We start from the raw sequence: 23,324 nt of genomic DNA, 5'->3' as shown, positions 1-23,324 counted from the left end.
AAAAATTACATAATTAAACGAAGAAATAATTACAAAGCCTGCCTTTAAAATTTGAACAAGAAGTTTTGGGAACAACTAATCGCCTATTTTCTTTGATATGACAGGGACGCGTCCAACTATTCCACTATTGTTACGTGTATATTCGTTTCAGCGATAATGTTTTTACCGTGCCGTTGCCTAGTAACGATAGGGCGATTCACAAACAGACAGACTGGTGGGAGGGATTTATGAAGTACACCTCTGAGATTGGCTCATAAGTCATGATATACATACTGGCACGTGTTGAGTATGTCACGGGACAGATAACTTCACGTGAGTCTCGGATTTAGCGAATTTTTAGTGTGTTTCGCTTCTACACTCACTTGCAGTATCACAATTACTGCTTCCACTGTATCTCGGCGAATACTAGACTGCCTTCGGCGGCGTCTTTCTCAAGATTGTCTTCTTGCTGTCTTCATCAAATTGTCTTCTGTCTCTCTGTAGCTCTCGGCTTATGTGCTGTTCTGCGGACTGGATACCAGACACCATTCCTCACTCTTTCGTTTCTACTGTCCGCTGTTACGTAACGGACGCAACGAACTCTCTGTAGTTCACTTTTGGGGAGACGCGTTCGTTGCTTCTTCATTGTCTACGCAACGGCTCCCCGTTCTTTGCGTTGTCATGGAAGTGCCAATTCCAAACGCTCCTTCGCAACCGTCTGTTTTTATTCGATATGTCGCTGTTGGAACCCAACAATTTCCATTGTAGCCGTTGCGCGGTGATGGACATAAGGTAACGCGTCACAATACCAAGTTTCATAAAGATCGGTTCAGGCATTCGAAAGTTGATAAGAGGGGATACCCAGATAGACAGCATGATGATCTCATGAGCCTGGTTTATTTATTTCTTCAAAGTAAGGAAACTTTAAATTCTGCTAGCAACGAACTTAGTATTTTTAAACGTGACTCGCGATCTGTAAAGGTTACACGTATTTGCTGTAGTACCGCATTGCCAGCCATGTTCTATGCCAATACGTGTGTAGAGGAAGTAAAGAAAGAACCAAGAAAAAGGCCAGTAAAACCGTAAACCCTTACGCAACGTCTTCACATGTCTCCAGAGAGTGAAGGTGCTTGTAAAGGAAGGTGTCTCTGATAATGGGGTAGAAGTGATTCTCAAGGCCGTGCGCCTCAAGACTGTGAATACAGGTTAACATCTTGCAAACCTCTCTACAACAGAAGACTCATTAATTAAAACTTTTATTCGTACATACAACAGATTTTTTTTTTCCTTGGCCCTCCAGCCCCAGTGGGCCTAGGCCTACCTCCATGAACTTCTCCGTTCACTTCGGTTTTTCTAGATCTTACACATTCGGTAGGACTCCTTGGGCGGGTGATCAGCTCGTCGCAAGGCCTCTACTTGTACACGAACACAGAAAAACGCACACACACAAATTAAACATCCACGCCCTGAGTGGGATTCGAACCCACGATCCCGGTTTCCAAGCGAGCGAAGATAGTACATGCCTTAGACTGCTCGGCTATCGTGACCGGCTACAACAGAATAGGTCCATGAAATATTCAAATATCGTAAGGTTATATCTGTGACAACAGTAATTCCTTTTTTAGTTCTTTTGAGGTTAGAATTGCTACTGAAAAGTTCACAAGGTATCAGACATTAGGTATAGAATAAATTCTGGCAGAGAGAATTAAGGAGGAAGTGAAATATTACGGTCTGAGATCAGTGAACTCAATAATTCTATTTGAAAGGAGGAAGAATTGTTTTAGCAGAGGAAGAATCTGTTGTACAGTTTACGAGGAGAACGCTAAAACCGACGTGTAGTAATTTTCGAGGTTAACAGCTAACTTCAAACAACATTTATCCAGTATTTTTCTCTCAAGGTTAATTTTACACATGTAATAAATTACTGGAGATAGTCGTGGATTTGATGTAACATGTACTGATAAGATATTTTGTATTCGTCAGATACTGAAGAAGAAATTGGAGCTCAATGGGACACTACATAACTATTTATAGACTTCAAGGACGCATATTTTCAGTTGGGAAGGAAATACTATACAATATTCTCATGGAGTTTGGTATATCCATGAAACTGGTTAGGGCAATAATTAAAATGTAATAAGACTAAATTTTTGTGACGATATATTTTTAATATAGTTATTGTTTTTCTTGACATTATCCATCTTCATGTTTTTATATAAAACACAAAATGTTCCAGAGACTGGATTCTGTCACCATTTTCAGGTGGAATCTACTCAGTTGCTCCCAGTCGATAGAGCTGGTCCCTATCTCCTGACACCAGCACCATGTAAGTCAAGCAGAGCACAACCCATCTGCGAGAGTTAAGACAATCTTCAAGAACATTAAAAAACGCCAAACATCACCTATGATCATGAGCTTTTCAGGGCTATTGTTATTAAAATCAGAGCACTAGCAGAATAGAAATCATCACCAAAGAGGCAAATTTTCTATATGGAACCAACATAAAAACACACTTTTCACACTTAATCTACACTGGACGGAATGATTATGACAGATGTTACATCGACGAAACAAATAGGCCTTTAGAAGTACGCATTAAGGAGCACATATGTAACCTGATCCAAGGTCTGTGTGAAAAATCAAAATTGGCTCCACATGCGCACGAAGAAGCCACAGAATATGTTCGAAAGAAGCAAAGGTCTTGCAGATTGAACGAAACACCACATACAAGAGATAAAAGGAATCCGCCCACATGTCTGTGATAGATCATCCGATTAGTCGACACGACATGGACATATCTACCATCTGGACTCACAACTCGTATGGAGGCGGGGTCGAATACCTCCACCGTAGCCATGCGAGTTTTAGAAGGCGACGAAAAGGGAACCCAGTGCCTGGGGTATAACCGGGCTATCCCTTTCCTGGGGATGTAAATACGGTGGCCTGACCCTGCAGCTCGGGGGAGTCTCGAATCCGAGACAGTAAAATTTGGTCATGAGTTCCGCGGGACTCGTACCTGAGAATAACTGAGCTGGTGAGGACCAGCAGCGATTGTAAACGATAGACCCATCCTCTCGTCAGAGAGGATGTTACATTAGGACTAAACCGCAAGTGTAAAAAAGTAGGTAAAGGTATCCACAACAGGCCTGTTGTGATACGTTGAAGTTCCTACATTTTCTAGACAGTCGGCTCACAGATGGCGGTGAGGTTGTCAACCTCACGCGCCGACCGTGATACATAATAGATAAAAAAAAACTGGCAGAGTTGACATATTTGGGAACGAGAGTAACAGAACTAAATTTCATTCATGAGGAAATTAAGAGCAGATTGAATTCGAGTAACGCTTGCTACCATTCGTTTCAGAACCTTTTGTCTTCTCATCTGCTGTAAGAAACGTAAGATAGAAAAATTTACAAAACTAATTTTACTTTTAGTTTTGTATGGGCGTGAAACTTGGTCTCTAATATAGGAAAATATATAAAGACTTAAGGTATTCGTGAAGAGGACGACGAGGATGAAAATATATAGAACGAATAGCGATGAAATGGTAGGATTTTGGAGAAAGCTGCATAATAAGGGGCCTCAACTTTTACTCCTGGAAAAATATTGCTAGAATTATCAAGTTAAAGAGGCTGAGAAGGACAGGGTATGTATCCTTACATTTATTAGCAAAATCTGAGAGGAACATAAAATTACTTGGGTCACGAAAGCCGGTGCTCTGACTCAGAATTTAGCAAGTTTCCCTGAATACTGGTAGACGTTCTGTGCAATACTCTGTTATACGTTAAGGAAGATGAGCCACGTTTCGTGACACAGATTTACCCTGGATATCGACTGGAATGATTTAACAGTTCAGAAATGTCGCTTAGCCCTTTAGGGCACTTCCTGTTGGCGTTCAGTGTGGAACTCACTACAGTACAGTATAGAGTCGTGAGTAAATACTCAGAAATGTAAACCCTAGACAAGCAGCACGTGATTCAAATAAAACATTTATTCTCTTAGACGTTTTGCATATCGCAGACGGAAACAAAATTAGAAAGGAACATACACGTTTTCACCGGTTTCTTCTGCTCTTGCCCCTCACCCCCGTAAGGGAGAAAGGTGTTGCATTTGTCACATACCACAGAGAGATAAAAAGGAAAGGGTATACGTAAGAGAATTTTGTTTAGAAAGTAGCAAATCTGACAGAAAACTAAGAACCTTCGGATTACCTTTACTTGTTTGCTATAACAGCTCCAGATACAGTGATTATCTTCGTGATTTGCTATTGACAGTTTCAAAATGTGTTTATTTTTTTTTTTCAGAATATGAGATTGTTGTATTTGTAGCATTAGTCACAAGATATTCCGGAAGTATGATCCCGTGATAACTGTCTTCTACGCTTCGAGTCAGAGAAAATAACGAATAGCAAGAAATTCTGGGAAGAACTGATCAACTGCTTTCCTTTCATGCGACACGGACGGCATAGAAAACGACGCATACAGAAATTCCTCTATTGTTGCGTGTGTATTCGTTGCCACGGTAACTTTTTTCTTTTGCCGAGCCATTGCCTCATAAAGATAGGAGAGAATACACATAAACACAGACGGATGGATGGGATTTATGAAGTACGAACGTTTAGATGGGCTCAGGTGCCATTTTGTACATACCGAGTTTCATAAAGATTGGTTCACGCATTCGAAATTTGATGGGGGAGGACACACACACAGAGACAGCATGTTGTTAGCATAAGCCTGCCTTTATTTATTTAAATAAGAAAAGTAGACTAAAAATCTTTATATATCTTCTGAGTAAAATTCTAGAACGTAATCGCTACGCCAACTTACTCACTCGGTGCTAGTTCTACAATATAAAAAGAAAAAGTAAATTTCTACCTGTACTTAGTTAAGTACCATCCTATGAGGATATATGAAGAAGTGAAAGTATAGATCCATGAATACTCGACCTCTGCACTCTGTTGAGATGAGTGGTTAGATTTACACCCCAGCCGCTGTAACTCAGCGGAAAGCCCCCCAGTAACCTTTGTGTAGGCCCCAGAATCAGTCTTGATTCTGTGCAGAAGAGAAAGTCTCTTCTCCTACGGAATCGAAGCCCGATCCCTCGGTCGTCTAACCCGGAGTCTAATAACTATTCTGATAAAGTTGTTCCAGTTTCGGAGTGTGCTGACGAGTTTTATGAGCAGTTTCGTCCCGGTCAGGTATGATTTGGGAAAGTTAACTGCAGGGGGCCATGAGAAATTTCACAGGACTGTATTAAGTCACGAATCCATAGGCAGAAGTTGATGAGGCCATTTTAGGTCAAACGTCACTACCCATGATTTCTTGCTATGAATAGTGAAAGTAAGTGTTTTGTTCTGTAGGGTCATGACACAGAACATGATTGACTCGCGAAAGCAACACATGTATCATGGCGCTGTCATGTTGTCAGTTTCGTAGCATGAGATTAGCCTCTCAGTTGTTGCAGTCGGACCTCCTTTGGGCGAAGAAATATTCAGATGTTATTGTGAAAGTTCTGGGATATGATACGCCTCAAGGTTCAGACATATTTCCCACGTAAAAAGTGAATATTGATTACTTTGCTTCGCTTCATTCTTGCGTCTGGTGAAGTCCTAGTATAAAGCCCAATTGAATTTTAAAGGACGGCTCTTAAAGGAAGAATTCTTCAAAACCCAATAAATTTGAAAGTTCTGAAAAGAAAATCCATCAAGATACTTTACAGAATAACAGTATGCACTACACGATGTTTCCCTTTAGATAAAAAATTTCCAGCCAAAGTGGACAAAAACAGCAACTTAAGAATAATTTCACGTGTATTAGTGACTGTAGACGGGGTTTGGATTGGTGAATAGATTTATTGATCATTTACAGGTCGTAACTACAAATAACTGTAACACTGTTGCTGATTTCCACAATACAAATCACTCCACAATAAGTCTTCTATTTCATGTAATAGCTTATTAGCAAACAGTGCAGATACATACACCGGTATAAGGAGTAGCTACATTCCTGGAAAATACCGCACAAAACAGACGAGAAAACAATACAAATTTCTCATAGATTCAATGTTACGGGTTCTGTTTCTGGGCACTAAAAACTGAAATAACTTAGTAATAATGTAGGATTCGAGGTTATCACAGCGGTGGTTATGAAGAGTCATATTTTCTGGGATGTGACTCTGTGTATTCCGTTGAAAGTCAGCCGACGTTTCGGAAGAACATGCCGCCTCCATCTTCATGCTTGAAACATAAGCCAAGGAAGAAACAGCCATGAAGTAGGTATCAAGCAGAACAATCCGCTTACCGAAAGTTCGCTTGCTACCTGCTTCACTTTGTTTTTTTTTCCTTTTTTATTCTTCGAGCCTGAAGATGGAGGCGATATGTTCCTCAGAAACGTCTTTTGAATTTCAGCGGACTACACAGAGCTATATACTAGGAGACAGAACTGTCAAACTGTAGTAAAAAGGTGGTGAAAAATAGTGTAACCCTAAATAATAACCTTAAATGTTTGGCTTAAACTAAATAAATGCTATTTATTAATACTAGGTTATTTTCCTCTTTGTTAATGAGGCTTGTATAAAGCAAGCCTCCACGTGACAGCTACCTATGAAATTAGTGAAGAGGAGGTACAACCAGCTGCTGATATGTGGGGATGCAGGGCATTAACAAACCAGGTATATACCAAAATGTTGAAATCGATGGATTTAAGTCCTGCTACTCCATATTCGAAATCTCTGGCAGCATACATATTTGTCCGGTGCTGTGGATCAAACCTGCTCAAGCTTGGGAACCGGGTTAGCTCAGTCGGTATAGCTATCGGCTACGGGGTGGACGGCCAGGGGCAGGTGCATGGATTTATCTCTTCTCCACAGCGTCGAGACTTGCTCTGGGGCCCAACCAACCTTCTATCCAGTGGGTACCGGAAGTTACGCGGCCGGGGCTTGAAATCGACCACTCGCCTCAATCTAGTGTCGCGGTCAAGAATGATGGAGGTATATCACCACTCCCCCATACGTCTTCATGTAAGAGTGCTTAATTAATGAAGCACAGGGACAAATTTACCTTCACATATTCCCCGACTCATGTGAAGTTTTCTTGCACCAACATGTGAGAACTTGACTTCTTGAGTAATTCTAGCTGCCTGCATTTCGTGTGTCCAACAGGCAACTGGAATCCGAGCAGCTACTCTATTGAGGAGCTGTTCAAGGCGACTGTTGTAGTTCTGGAACTGGCCGTACTTGAGCAGCGGGCTCAGATACTCGGCGGCATATGTATCTTTGACTTGGGAGGCATCTCAATGCAGCATGCCTGGCAAATCACTCCCAGCATCGCAAGGAGAACTGTGGAGCTCATGGTGGTGAGTTTAACGCACGTCACTTCCAAACAATGCCTTTAATTCCGTGAGACAAAATAATAATAATATTCTGTAGTTCCATCAGGAGCTTAAGCCATCTGCAAGCTTTTTCCATTTGTTCCGATCCGCCGCTAAATACCTCAGCTCAGTCCAACTTCTTCCAGCTTCTCTTCGAGCGGATCCCCTCCAGCTGTTTCTTGGTCTCCCCTTACTTCTCTCCTTGAGGATCCCGCTGAAGCGCGACCTTTCATGGCTGTTCATCATCCTTCCTCAGCGGGTGACCAATCCATCTAAATTTCCGTGTCCGTACTCCATATTCATATTGGGGCACGCGGTAGCGCAGTTTGTTGAGGCACTATGCTGCAAACCGGAAGGTCGCGAGCTCGAGTCCCAATGAGCTGGATTTTTTCAATTGACCTAATCCTTCCCAGCCGCAATATGGCTTTTGGGTTGACCCAGCCTCTAACAGAAATGAATACCAGGAATTTTCCTGGGGGGTTAAGTGCGGCCGACACGTAGAGCTGACAACTTTACCGCCATCTATGGGCCGATTGTCTAGATAAAATGTGAGAACCTCGACGATTCACAACCGTATGGGCCTTCACGGCCTATTACAGTGATAGCTTTACCTCTACCTTTTTTTTTCCTGTGGCGCTACAGCCCCAATTTGGGCCTAGGCCTACCTCCATGAAACTCTCTGTTTCACTTCGGTTTACTAGATCTTACACATACGGTAGGACTCCTTGTGCGAGTGATCAGCTCGTCGCAAGGCCTCTACCTGTAGACAAACACAGAAAAACTCACACAAATATCCATGCCCTGAGTGGGATTCGAACCCACGATCTCGGTTTCCGAGCGAGCGAAGACAGTGCATGCCTTAGACCGCTCGGCTACCGTGACCGGCCTTACCTCTACCTTACCATACCGTATTTATATTTGAGTGTCACAAGATACGCAACGTTATTTGTAATATTTTATTACACCATTAACCTTGTCGGTTTCTCAGGAACGTCATCTCGATTAATAATAACCTGTCGCATTACCTGCAACACTGTCGGTTGAAACGGGTTCTTAACGCTTCCATTCAATTTCCCTAAGAACAGTTATGATTGGCGCCATATGCGCGTACCGCTGCTGGTAGTCTTCAGTTCGTCTAGACGTCATGATCAAGTGTCTAGGGAGGGATCCTGGACTCTCGACCTCACCGAAGTTCTTCGTAGTTATCTTCTGCCCCTCTTAGCAAATAGAACATCTCAGATTATACCATGACCGATTCCATCCACATCTTTCGCAATTCATCATTCATAATCATCCAAACTTTCTATTTTATATAGTCTGAGCTACCGATAGCATCGTTAAAAAACCATAAAGGAATAACTTACTTATATACTTACTTATGGAGCTGAGCCCTTCTTGAGGAGCCACCAAATCTGCAGCTACTCAAGAATTTCCCAGCATTTTATGGAACCCGAAGGTTCATTACCGTGTTCACAAGAGCCCTCCACTGATCCCTGGGCAGTGGCGGAAGAAATCGTAGAATGTAAGTTAGATATAGCGGGAGTACAGGAGGTCAGATGGGACGGAGGTGACATCGCACCAAAGAATAACTAAGTAAATAAGAACCAAAATGGATTACTCATCTTCTCACATACGCATTACAAAATTCCTGTCATGCCGGGAAATAATGCAGAAATCAAGTACATAAAGCCTTGTCAGTATTGTATCCACATTGCTCCGAACATTTGCAAGTGATTCAAAACAAGACGCTTTGAAAGAGTTTTTGATTTTGGGGGCCATGAAGATGTCGCACGGGGCATAATAAAGGGAATGCAACTGGTATTCCGACATCTTTATTTGAAATTCTCGGCCCCAAATTATTTTATCAAAAATGCCGCGTAGGAAGACATACCATTAAGATGTTTCAGACCAGAGAATTAATTCTTGTTGGTGAATGCGCTGCTGTAAACTTTCGGAAATTTAAAGGTAGAATAACTGGCTTTTTGTGAGATTTGAGGATTTCACGGCGGTGACTGTGAAGAATGCCGTCTTCTGGGATGTGGTGCCGTATAGATATTGTGTAAACCGATTTCTCGGAGGAGCGTATCGCCTCCGTCTTCAGGGTATAGAAATCCGCCAGCGAGGAACCAGCGTGGGCAGGTGGCTGCTCACTCCGGTTCCTCGCTCGCGGATTTCTGTACCTTGAAGATGGAAATTATACACTCCTCCGAGACGTCGGTTTACACAATATCTACACGACGCCACATCCCAGAAGACGGCATTCTTCAACTGGATATTTGTTTTGAAGTAATGGATTTCCGGTGGATGTTTCATATCAAAATTGTTAACTGATTTTGGCATTTGAGTTTGAGATTTGCCTCTATTTTGGGTTTTGGGAATTTCGGATATTTCTAATGGAGATTTCGGTGTTCTACTTCTGAGTTGCAGTGAAAGCCTCAAATTTTTTCCTCGCTTCTATTCTTCCATAAGTCTTTCTGTGTTGCTTTGTTTAACCCTACGAATATCGGCTTGGTGTTGTTTGCGTTGTTATTTTTATGTGCCCCATTAGTATGTATGTTCCCATGCAGTTTCTCTAGTCAAGTGCATTCCACTCTATTGTACGAGGCTTGTTTAAGTCATGAACTTTCTCATCATGCGATGACCTAATTTTCGCATGTTATATCCATCCGAAAACTGTTATCATTCAATTTAATTAAGCTTTGATATATGTTATATACNCACAGTAAATTTAATGTACGAGTAGTGTAGTTGGTTGAGGCACTATGCTACAAGCTGGAAGGTCGTGGGTTTGATTCCTGATGAGGTCATTGCATTTTTTTTTTCAATTTATCTCATCCTTCCAGCCGCACTATGGCCCTGGGGTCAACTCAGCCTCTATCAGAAATGAGTACCAGGAATTAATTAAATAATTTTCCTGTGGAGTAAAGCGCGGCCGGCGCGTAAGGCTGACAACCTTACCGTCATCTGTGAGCGGATTGTCTAGATAATGTGGGGCCCTCAACGTCTCACAACCCTATGGGCCTTCACGGCCTGTTATAGGGATACCTTAACTTTTACTTTATTTGTGCTTTTATATGTAATATAGTTATACATTTCTTCTTCTTCAGTATTAGGGGTTAGTCATTTTGTTCTCTATTGAGATATAGTTTTGAAAATAAAAATTAAACACTTGATAGCGATCCTCCGACACGGTATCGGCCCATATCAAGCCCTCTACCTATGCAGAAAAATATGAACAGAGAAAATAATATCCGTGCCCTTAGAGAGATCCGAACCCGCTGTCTCAATATTTCAGCCATAAATTCTTAACGGGACTTTTCCACTAGTGGTATCCAGTTTGTTGTTATTAGTATGTTGAGTTTCCATGCTTGTAACAGGAATCCAGTCCATGACTTCAGCCTTCGAGCGGTCGAGATGACGTAATATAAAAGTTGTGTGACTTCATGGTCACATTTATAAAAACTGACATGACTCATTCGTGAGCTGGGACAAAACTTGTGCGAACAGTCTAGTTATGTGTTGCGGTATAACCGACAAAAGGGCAGTCATTATCATAACCTTTTACACATACGAGTGATTTTCCCTAACAAACATCTTATTCATTTACACGTGCATGTGTGTACGTACACACGTATAACATGCGTTTCCGCGTACTTACGATCTAATCATAACATCGTAACAGCCAATATTAAATAAAACACAAAATACAGAATTTATTTTAAACAAGCATTTTCTACGAAAATGACGATAGCTGACGACAGAGAGACTACTGTTGCCTGTCGGCAGAATTGCATGGAGAGATGTAGGTAGATGTGCGCGTGCGCATGATTCTTTTCTCATTCCGTCTTATATTCTTCTCATCCTCACTACTTACCTACCCTCCGCTGTGTCTGCTGAGTAAATAAAGAGTCTGACTTGTATCTAGGAGGTGGCCATTTCGAATTTCGACCCACTACGCTGACTAGCCGGAGTGATATTTTCGTGGCTTTGTTCAGTATACGAGAAAACTTCCTTTCGCATCCCTTCCAATCCATTATTCACTGATGACTAAATCATACGATGCTATGAAGTCTAAGCGTTACAAAACGATAAACTTGCTTACTTACTTACATACTCATGGAGCAGAGCCCTTCTTGAGGAGCCGCCATTTCTACAGCTAGTCAATTTCCAAGCACTTATGGAACCAGAAGATTCATTACCGTGTTCATGAGAACACTCCACTGGTCCCTACACTGAGCCAGATCAATCTAATCCATAACATCCCATCCTATCTCTCTAAGAGCCATTTTAATATTGTCCACCCACCTACGCCTTGGTCTTCCCAGTGGTCTCTTTCCTTCTGGCTTTCCAACCAATATCATATGTGCATTCATCGTCTCCCCTATTCGTGCTACATGCCCTCCCCACCTCATCCTCGTTGACTTGATCATTCTGATTATACTTGGAGAAGAGTACAAGCTATGAAGTTCCTCATTATTCAGTTTTCTCCAACCTCCTGTCATTTCATCTTTCTTCGGACCAAATATTCTCCTCAACACCCTATTCTAAAACACTCAGTCTGTGTTCTGGCCTTAATGTCAGAGACCAAGTTTCACACCCATACAGAACCACAGGCAAAATTATAGTTTTTTAGATTCTAATTTTTATGTTCTTGGACAGCAGACGAGAATACCAAAGATTCTGGATTGAATGGTAGCAAGCGCTACCCGAGTCCAATCTCCTCTTAATTTCCTATTGAATCAGGTTTTGATTTGTAATTTTCGTTCTCAAATATCTGAAAGTGCCACATTTTCAAAACACGTTTCCTCTCTTTATGTCATGACAAAAAGATAAACACACAAATAAAAGTCTTCTTCTTTATCCGTATCCTCCCTGCCTACTTTCCTCAGACACCATTTCAAAATCGTTTATCAGCGACATATTCTATCCAAACACATAAGGAACATACAGAACTGCAATTGTTATCTGTTGTTTTGCTGGGGCGTGAAACTTCATCTCTCGCCTCAAGCGATGAACCAAACTTCCGGATGTTTGAGACAAAGTGACGAGGTGAAGACATAGGATGGAGAAAATGACATAATGGGAAACTTTGTTTAAATTATTATGATGTGTTATTGTTGTTGCCACACAAAACAACTTTCGTTTATGGGCACTGAGTATCGTTTTCTTTTCAGTGAAAGTGCGTGTGTGCTAAAGCCATCACATACGGATGGCTGCATCCAGTTTGAAAATACCCACGTTTTCACATTAATGGAATTGTTTTGCGTGTTCCGTTTTTATGAAGTCACGTAGAAGTGAAGAGGAATACTGATAATTTCTTCAGCTGATATCATGGAATCTGACATTATGGGAAGAACACAGATAAAGGTATTTGAGAACAGGATGCCGAGATGAATATTTGAACAAAAGAGGGACGAAATAATAAGAGGTGGAAGAAATTGCATAATGATGAGCTTCGGAAGTTGTACTCTTCGCAAACAGAATGATCAAGTCAAGGAGTATGAGGTGGGCAGGGCGTGCAGCACGCACGGGGCAAATAGGAATGCATATAGACAAAAGGAAAGAGACCAGTAGGAAACCTACACTTAGGTGGGAGGATAATATTAAGATAGATCTTAGAGAAATAGGATGAGGAGATATGGACCGAATCCATCTGGTTCAGGATAGAGACTAGTAGAGGGCTCTTGTGAACACGGTAATGAACCTTAGGGTTCCATAAAATGCTGGAAAATTCTTGAGAATCTGAGCAACTGGTAGCTTCTCAATAAGGACCCAGCTCTATGGAGTTAGATATCATGCCATTCGCATATGTATCCATTACTCCCGTTTGTCCAAACCGCAGGTATTTTTTTTCTTCTTTTATTGCTAGTGGGGTGGGACTAAGTCCCTTGTACCGCGGCCCCTTGTGACCTATTGTACCAGCCCCAGATGATAGGTGAGGGTGATTGTGGAGCAATTGGTGAAATGAAGATTGGCAGGGGAAACCGAAGTACTCGGAAAACCGCAGGTAACTCTTAAATGTTCCTAGATTTCTAACTTTTATATACACTAAAACTGATTCTTAAGAGCATATAATCTGTGACACCATTTGTACCTTATCCCAAAATAATGAGATGTGAAATTCCAAACACTGTCAAAGTGATATATGAATATTACTTTGAGGTTACTATAAGATTACAAAGCAACTATTAAGTAGGTACAGAGGTTTGTACAAAGTCGTGAAAAGTGTCTGGATTTTGTATTATCAGTAATTAAGGGACGGTTACGAGTAAAAAATTGAATGGCATGTAGAAATTCAAAGTAGATTTTACAAAAGAATTATTTTTTGCGATCTTAAATAACTCATTGAAATTGACGTTGTTTTACTCTGGACGCAAACCAACTTATCATATTGCGTAAGAGTGTACATTACACGTATTTCCCCTTATGTTCAGTCAAATATTCACCATATCACAAATCATTTCAAACAAAATTCCTGATTTTAATGAGTTCCATATTTTGTCGTACAGTTTACAAATTTCATGTAAGTTGTGTCGTCTTTGACAGCCTCTGTGGTCTAGTGGTCAGAATTCCTGGCTACAGATCCAGAGGTCCCGGATTCGATTCCCGGCGTTACCAGATTTTCTCAGAAATAGTGGGTCTGGAACGGGGTCCGCTCAGCCTCGTGAGGATAACTGAGGAACTATTTCAAGGAAATAGCGGCTCCGGTCTAGAAAACCGAAATTAACGGCCGTGGGGAGTCGTTGCGCTGACCACGCGACAATCTCTGTCCGCAAAAGTTGGCACTTAATTCGCCGACAAGCGGCGGTAGCTCGGCAGTACAGTTTGCTTGCGGACTAAAGCCACGGAGTTTTCTTTTGTGCCGTCTTTGGGAGGACACTCGTGTTCGATTTGAGATTCGTGTAAAGTAGAGGCTATATTGAAAGACTGAATGGGACTCGAGGGTTATTTACAGCACGGACGCTTGGATCGTGGGTTGGAATCCCACGTAAGTCATGGATGTTCGGTTCGTGTTGTCCTGTGTTGTGTAGAGGATTTGCGAAGACCTGACCACTCGTTCAAGGAGTCCTACCGTCTGTGAGAAATGATTATGGAACTCAATAAGAGGGAACCTCAACATCTCACAACCCTATGGGCCTCCACGGCCTGTTACAGGGATACCTTTACATTTTACTTTTACTGAATAAGAGGTCAAAGCTCTGAATGGGCTGGAAGAGCCATTGAAGAAAGAAAGAACTTAAATCATCTTGACAAATCCCCATTTATATTCAATGACGCCTGTGAATGATTTCACGCCGCATTTCAACTTTGGTACGTCTAATATAAAAACAAATACATGACTGATTATAACATACACTTTATAAGTGCTGTGGGGCATACATTTGCAAACACACCATCTTGAGATATTGTAAACACGGCATTGTAATAAACGTTACTGAAAGCTTTCTATTAAAAGGATTGGTTATGAAGAGTGCTGTCGTCTCTTATATGAAGCCGTGTAGTCTGATAAGAGTACAGCGATGTTTCGGAGGAATGTAATGCATCCTTCTTCAAAGGAGACCCTAAAGATAGTAGCAGTACGTTACTATACCATGTTACATCCTGGAACCTAGTACTGTGACATGACGGCTGAAAGCCGGAATTGTGGAGCGAGAACACGTCCATTGCTGAGTAACGGCTCGGAAATCACGTTCCCGCTACTACGTATAATAACGAAAGAATCGTTGCCCGGTAGCAAGTTGCTAAACATACAGAATAACGGAGTGGAATTAACTGTTCGACATGGTGACATACAGAGGGGTCCAAAATAATGTACCCACTCTTTGATAGTCAGTATCTTTGGAACAAAATGATATGTAGTTACAATTCTTGCGCGGAGAGAGAGAGAGAGTCATTGTATGTGTTCGAAATGACCATCATCAGAGGCTAAACAGCGTCGATGCCGCTGAACTACTGAGCGAACTACAGCTGTCAGTGTGTCCGGTGTGATGGCTGCACACGACGCTTCGATGGTTTCACCTAGCGCGTTCAGTGTAGCTGGCTTTTGTCGATAAACTTCATCCTTCAAGGTTCCCCATAGGTAGAAGTCGAGAGGTGTTAGGTCTGGAGACCGTGGTGGGTACCCAATAGTACGTCTTGGACCTATCCATCGTCCAGGTAGAGTATCATCCAATTACGCCTTGACAGCTCGATGGTAGTGAGGTGGAGCACTATCTTGTTGTAGGTAAAATCTCATATCTCCAAACAGCTCTCGAATGGCAGGGAAAATCGATGTCTGAAGCATATCGAGATACATCTGACCAGTGTTGCAACACCACAGCACTGGAAGCTGGACTTGTTACTATCCGTGGTCGCCCAGATCTTTGCTTATACACGTCATCAACAGTACCGTCGGCCTCAGATTTATCCCGAATACGGGCAGTTGTTCGACGTGTTGGTGGCTGAGTTCCAAACTCATTCTGCCATTGTCGTTATACCTCTTTAATGTTTTCGTACTTCCAGTACCACTTCAATACAGCCATGCGTTGCTCAAAGAAGAACACTTCAGCCATTGTTGCTGCTGTCTTCTGCTCGCAGCGCGCACGCGGCACGACACTCACGTGACTCATGTGACCTTCGCCATCTGTTGAGAAAACATTACACTACACTACCGTGCAAGAATTGTAACTACATGTCATTTTGTTCCAANCCCCCCCCCCCCAAAAAAAAAAAAAACAAGACCGTAACTGTCAAACAGTAATACAGATCTGGTCGCAAGCCCCAGATGGGTACTTTATGCCAAGACAGACTGCCGACTGAACGTCGGTCGTAAAATGAGACTCAGACTCAGTCAAGCTGGCACCCATCTTCTCGCGAGAGAGGATGTTACATAAGGACTATTACCGCAAGAGTTCAGTTGTAAAATAATCTCTGGTCGTGGGCCTCAAGGATCCTGAAGCCAAGAAGAACTGATTGACGGTAAACCGCCAGTCGTAGAGTAACTGATTTTGAGTCAAGTCGGCGAAAGAGCAGTCAGGGATTCTTCAAAGAACATTCTTCAGACAGGAGACGTAATTAACTCAGAAGGAGTTCAATGTTTGAGCTGTCATAATTAACTGTAATTGCAATGAAGTGCCAATAAACCCAATTATCCGATGCATAATCCATTATTATTAGTCACGCAAATCCCGATACATGGCATTACTTTTCGCAGTTATCGTTGTCTGAACCGCTGATGTCACAGGATTAACTTAATTAGTATTGAAAAAGAAGCTTGTGATATGTGCTTCAATGTCTAAAGACAGAAGCATGAGATTTCATTTTACGCATAATGCATCATTTTTGTACGACTTCTCATTACTGGCTATCAGCGCAGACAGACGTTTAAGCTTCTGTTAGACTTGTGCCCACACGCAGCAGGCCTAATTTTAATTCTCCACATTTTATGCAGCACTAGGACAGAACTGTCTGCAGCAGGCACATATGTATTAGTGAAATGGTAAGAAAGGCCTGTGCTGTGTACGTTAACCAAATACGAGCACATGATGGGGACGGAACATATGGTTATAATTTAATGTGGATGCTTTTTGTTTTTAGACAAGTTTTCCAATAAGGACACATGCCATTCACATAGTCAACGAATCCTGGGTTTTTGACATCATTTTTGCAATCTTCAAACCGTTTTTGGACGACAGAATGAAGGAGAAGGTATATAATCCAAGTTTTGTTCTTTCTTTCTCAGACTAGATTAAAGAATATATTACTGTATTTAAGATTAGAGTACCTTCTTCTACTGTGATTTCTCTCTTTCTTTTTTACTCTAATTTAGATAATGGAATGGCCGATCACAGTGGCCGCACTGTCTAAGGCATGAATTGTCTTCGCCTGCCTGAACGCTGGGATCGTGGGTTCGAATCCCACTCGAGCCATGGATGTAGTTGTGCATTTATTCTATTTGTGTTGTTCTGTGTGTAGGTAGCTGCCTTCCGACGGGCTCATCCCCCGTCAAAGGAGTCCTACCGATTATGTATAGATCAAGAAACTGAGGAAGCCGCCAAACTAACAAAGGGCAGTAGAGCCAAAGAAAAATGCATAATAGAGTAACCCTTTCTTGTTCAACGCTTCATTTGTTCCATTGTACACTTCGTTTTTCATTGTGCATTGCTATAAATAACATGACTGAATAGCTGCACTACGTACCAGAGTAAACACAGGCGTTCTTTGTTCCGTTTGCATTTGCAGTGCTACGTCAGTATAGCGAATAAACGGAATTCGATTCTTGACAGGTAGAAGAGAAACTTCTCCAATGCTTATAGACGGGTTCTGGGGTCCACCCAGCCACTTATGCAATGCGTACCGGGGGCTCTTTCCCCGGGTGTAAAGCGGCCGGGGAGTGAAGCTGACCACTTAACTCCGTCCAGCGCCGAGGTAAAGAAAGCTGGAGCTATGCCTGCAGGCCCCTACGTCTTAATGGCCTGCTGCTTAATTAACTAACTGCATTTATAACTTTACCGTTACTTAGCTGTTGCAAATAGCCGTATTAAAATGTCAACAATATCAAATATATTCTAGGAAATACTTTCTTTGGCCACTTTGATTATTGTTGCTATGGTTACCAACGATCTTATAGTTACTAATGTTACTATGGTTCTACCATGTTACTGTTGAGTGCTAAGGATACCGGTTTTCAGTAGTGGCATTAACATGGTTCCATCTCACTAGTTTATACGTCCGCCATGTTGTTACCAACTGTAGGAAATTAAAATTTAGGAGTTCTTAATGACCTCGAATGGCGTAATGTTAACATAAGATACACGTATTATCAAAAGCCGGCTAGCTTTTCTCGACTTGAGACAGGTGGGCGGACGGACATGACCCATTTTAGGCATTTTAATATATATTTTATGAAGAAAACGTGTCTCAATCCAACGCAAAAATGTTTGAAACACATGAATATTGAGAAAGAACTTCAGTCACTCACTCGCTCATGGAGCTGAGCCCTTCTTGAGAAGCGGCCAATTGTGCAGTTACTCAAGAACTTCCCAGCATTTCATGGAACCCGAAGGTTCGTTAGAAAGAACTTCATCCCGCTTCAAATGCTCTACTCATCTCTTAAGTTCTCATTTCATATTTTATCAGCGTTCGGCAGACAAAAAATTTCCGTTCTCCTGACTGAACACTCAACTATATTCCGACATTTAGCTATCACTTTCGTTCAGTAAGGTGCCGAATACATTAGTCTTATATAGTTGAATGTCTGTGAGAGTTTAATGAACTACATGTTTCAGATTTACTTCCATGGCCAAGACTTCGAATCCCTGCATTCCCACATAGATCCTAAGTTTCTACCCAAGAGATACGGCGGGATGCGTCCGGAATATCGCTATACGGACTGGATTCACAATTTCCTCAACAACGAAACGATTATAGCAGGTGAGCACGTTCTTTCATTCGGGCATTTCGTTTTAAGAAAGTCGAACCGCAGTCTCTTCAGTTAGATACAGAGATGCTTCCCTTAAAAATTCAAGAAATTGTATGTTACAGTACAGTAGACTTAAATACACAACATGACTTATGCGAAATAAAGAAAATAAACATTTGTCTTGAAGATCATTAGCTTCTGGGTTGTGATATTGTGTAATCTGGTATATCGGTACAGATGTTTCGGAGAGACTTGTTGTCTCCATCTTTAGGCTGGAAGAGTGACCCTTCTACCCAGTTTGTTCCTCCGAAACGTTTCTGACTTCCTATCAGACCCTATGGCGTCACAACCCAGAAGATAGTAATCTTCACAGTCACCTCTAGGAGAACTTAAATTTGTCTCTCAAGTATATATCTTAATCTGTCATTTTAGAGGTAATATCTTGTGTTCGATTTCCCTTGTTTAAGTTTTACACATTAATAATATGAACACTTAACTGCTTGATGGCGTAGTGCAGAGGATACTGTGACGTATAGACCTATTGCTAGGCAACGACTCGGCAAACACATTTTCACGGGAACCAACGCACCCAACAGTAGGACGTGTTGCTTAGAAAACCGGTCAGTAAACACGTCTAAAATAATACGGGACAATAGAAGACGGCGTTTTCTGTGGGATCCGCTCCGAGATCATATAACGAGAGGTTCCAAGGGAGCAGTTAGTAATTGGCAGAAGTTGTGAGAGTTCGGTTGAAGAATTCACTTGAGTGAGTTGTTGTCAAGAAATTGATCGAATTCTGGAGATGGCAGTCTAAGGTGATAGAACAGAAATGGCAAGAAAGGAATTAAACTGTGACAAGAAGACTTCATGTTTGATCTGAAGTGATAGTGATAGACTGTTATGAAATCCCTTGCCATGATACGGCTAGTGAAGACTGGTAAATTATGTAGATCAGTGAAAGGGCTGTAGTTGCCTGTAGTCCCGAGTTGTGTGAATAAGGTGTCAATAAATCGAATTATCCAATCCAGAACCAATCTTGTAAGACAGTCACAACACTACAGCACATGACAGTACTTATAAAATTGACCATAAAGGGACTGGATGGGATTCAGTTGATTCAAGATAAGGCCTAGTGTCAAACTCATGGAACCATAGCCAATCACGTGGACTTGCTGGATCGACTGGTCTAGCACCAGTTATACATGGTAGAGTCATTAAGTTCGTGGGATGTGTTTTTATCGCATCTTATTACAAGGTATTCACATACACTCACACAGATCCACATCGGCCCTCAAAACAGTTGCCATTGGCCGCTATGCAAGTCTGCCAACGTTGATATAGCTGTCGAAAACATTGCTGAAACATATTGGCAGTAAATTTCCGTACGGCGCTTTGCTGCCATTCTACGAACTTATTGACTGTGGTAGTGTAAGTAGGGTTTGTTCCATGGAGTTATTTATTTTTGATAGTAGGAGTGACTTTGAATGATGGAAAGTACTTTTTCAACCGTGGAAGTGAGTAAAGTGATATGTAGCAGGCTATATTGTGTCAATGTTTTGGACACCATCTGAGAATTTCTGCAACCCGCCTAACCTCATAAAGAACAGTTATATAGAAGGTGTCTTCCCTAAAGAAGATACATAGCTACATTCATTCTTTTTTCTGAAACTAGATCCGGTTCAAGGTCTTACGACATTGAAGCAGGTTTGCCATTTAATTATGTAAAAGAAAAAGAAAAAAAATATGTTCAACTCACACGTAACTGCGTAAGTATATTTATAATTACACATAACAATTTGAAAACTTATATCAAGCTTATGTAATCGTCTACAGTGAGGAATTAAGACCTGTTTACTGTGTGGTTACCGTGATCTGATAGATAATACGAACATACGAAGTTGTATCGGAAAGTTCCCGGACTGTTTGTACCTGCCTCGGTGAAAGAGGATGAGAGGGAGGTCGAGGTCACACTTCCGAAAGCTTATTGCATCAAGTCTTCCACGTGACACCGCTCTCTGAACAAACACTGTTTTTACACGAGTGCCTTTTCGACTTAGTGTTTCGTTTTTTCAGCGATGGATAGCAAAATCGAGCAACGTGTCTGCTGCGTAAAGCTCAGTAAATCAGCTACTGAAACCCTAAAATGCTTCATGAGGCTTTTGGAGAACATTCTTTAAGCCGGACAGCAGTTTTTGGACGACATTCATAAAACGACAGAAAATGTTGAAAATTTTCGAGAACTCATCAACGAAGACCGTCGCCGAACAATCCATGAGCTCGCACACACCGTTTGGATCAGTTATGGGCTTTGCCAATGGAACGTAACAGAAAATTTGAACATGCGTCGCATTGCTCCTTCATCACGACAACGCCCCGCCCAAACGTCACTGAAAGCCACAGAGTTTGTGACTAACAACAACGTGGTTATCATTCTCCATCCCCCTTACTCGCCGAACTTAGCCCCCTGTAATTTCGCCTATTGTCCCAATTTGAAAATGAAAGTGAAGGGACGACGTTTTGAAACAATGCCCGACATCCAAAGGGCATCACAAGCGGTAATCGACATCATTAAGGAAACTGACATCCACGGTGCTTCTGAAGCGCGAAAAGAAATCATGGGATCGTTGTATACGTTCCCAAAGAGACTATTTTGAAGGGCATGACAGTCAAAATTGAGCGAGTTAAACCAACATTTCTTTTTTGACCTAGTCCTGGAACTTTCCTATACACCTCGTATATGTATAATGTAAAGGAGAAGTATATCGGACACCTAACTTGCGTTACTGACATCAACGTTTATGATGTAAATTAATGAAAGCTACTGAGGTACTAACATATGGAAGTGAAGCGTGGACAGTTAGAAAGGCAGATGAAAAAAGGTTGCAAGCAGCAGAGATGAAACTGATGAGGCCAACTGCTGGTTTTACACTTCTGGACCACAAAAGAAACGAATTTTAAAGACTTGAAAATTTATTCAACATTACAGTGCCAGTTGGAAGGACCACATTGAAGGACTGGATTGTAACAGAATCCCAAACAAACTTTTGCTCTACAGACGACATGGAAAAGCGTGTGAAACCGTAACAGGCCGCCTGGCCTAGTACTTGATGAATATGATGATGATTTTTAATAAACGCCTACATTCCTCATTGTTTCATTAATTAACAGTACATTACTGCCTTCTGGGATGCTTGACGATGTTTCGGAGGAACGTACTGCGTCCATGTTCGTTGTAGAAGAGTAAGCTGATCTTCGAAAAATGTGGTATAGATATAAGAAGAAAGGCTGTCTGACTAGGAGCCCGTAGCGAACCAATCGGATTAAGGAGAACCGGGAGGAACAGGAGTTCTTTAAACTTCCGTTATTTGCAAGATTAGAGAGATGGCAGATAAGTGGGTTCAAGTGACCAATTATTTGCATAGGGCGGTAAGGACAGACGGAGTATAGAAACCTCACATATCTCTGGACTGTAGAAGAAATGGATATTTCAATACACCCCAGTTTCTTTCCCATTCGAACCACCTCTGTGGTCTAGTGGTCACAGTTCCTAGCTACAGATCCAGAAGTCCGGGTTCGATTCCCGGCGTTACCATTTTTTTTCTGAGAAGTAGTGGGTCTGGAATGGGGTCCACTCAGCCTCGTGATGATAATTGAGGAGCTATTCCAAGAAAATAGCGGCTCCGGTCTAGAAAACCGAAATTAACGGCCGTGGGGATTCATTGCGCTGACAACGCGACACCTTCTATCCGCTGAAGTTGGCACTAACTTCGCCGACAAGTGGCGGTCGCTCGGTCGGTATTGTTCGCTTGCGGACTAAAATCACGGAGTTCTTTCCCTTTCCCTTCGGTTGCTTTGTTCAGGACTTCTAGCCTGGCTGTTCCTCTTCCTCTGTCCACAAATTTTCCCACATTTCACTTATTCTTGCACCCTAAAGACGGAGATAATATGTTTCTCCGAAACGTCGGAAGATATCTACCAGACTACAGATGACAGTATCTTGTTGTTTCGGTGAAAGCAGTTAATTAAACTTGTTCCTAACGTAAATCTCCGTACTCTGTTACAGAAATGGAGCAGCTGGGATACAAGTTTGACTTAGGTGAGGTGAAGAAAATGCTGGATGACGTGGAATTAGAAATAAGTAGCGATAGCAACGTCATCATGACAAGTGAAACATCATCACTATCTAGCAATAGCAGCTCTGTTAACAATAACGCATAGGTTTATGGAGTATCATATTTGTTCCTTAACAAGTTGAAGTAGTATACTTTTGGTTATATTATTAATAGGTTATGTGTTTTATTATATTGTTCAATTTTATATAAAACATATAATAAACCATATTATTCTTTGTTACCTGCGTGTGTCTTGAACTCGGAGAAAGATCTTAATACCGTATTTACGCATGTATAGGCCGCAGCACAATTTTCAGACAAATTATAGAAAAAATAATTTTCTTGGAATATTATTTCAGGAGCAGAACACCCCGTATTACTAATTATGAATATAATTTTTTTAAATGAATTATGATTTCGAATATTTCGAATATAAGCCGCACCCCAGTTTTCCTCTTGAATTTT

The 23,324-nt window shown here is 41.6% G+C and overlaps 1 protein-coding gene across 3 annotated transcripts in view; it reads left to right on the top strand.

Moving 5' to 3' along the window:
- LOC111874496 (alpha-tocopherol transfer protein) overlaps positions 1 to 23,100 on the top strand; it is a 69,942-nt gene extending 46,842 nt beyond the window's left edge. For 2 of the 3 annotated variants that reach the window (XM_023870052.2, XM_033755468.1), the window contains exons 5-8: positions 7,138 to 7,331; positions 16,923 to 17,033; positions 18,614 to 18,758; positions 22,811 to 23,100. In XM_023870052.2, the coding sequence (XP_023725820.1) occupies positions 7,138 to 7,331; positions 16,923 to 17,033; positions 18,614 to 18,758; positions 22,811 to 22,965 (605 nt within the window). In that variant the 3' untranslated portion in view covers positions 22,966 to 23,100. The remainder of the gene's footprint in view (positions 1 to 7,137; positions 7,332 to 16,922; positions 17,034 to 18,613; positions 18,759 to 22,810) is intronic. The other variant, XM_033755469.1, reaches the window with a different exon arrangement.
- The last annotated feature ends 224 nt before the right edge of the window (positions 23,101 to 23,324 follow it).

This window comes from Cryptotermes secundus, unplaced genomic scaffold, assembly GCF_002891405.2.
Source record: "Cryptotermes secundus unplaced genomic scaffold, Csec_1.0 scaffold532, whole genome shotgun sequence".
Taxonomy (NCBI): domain Eukaryota; kingdom Metazoa; phylum Arthropoda; class Insecta; order Blattodea; family Kalotermitidae; genus Cryptotermes; species Cryptotermes secundus.
This window is presented reverse-complemented; position numbering and strand designations above follow the sequence as displayed.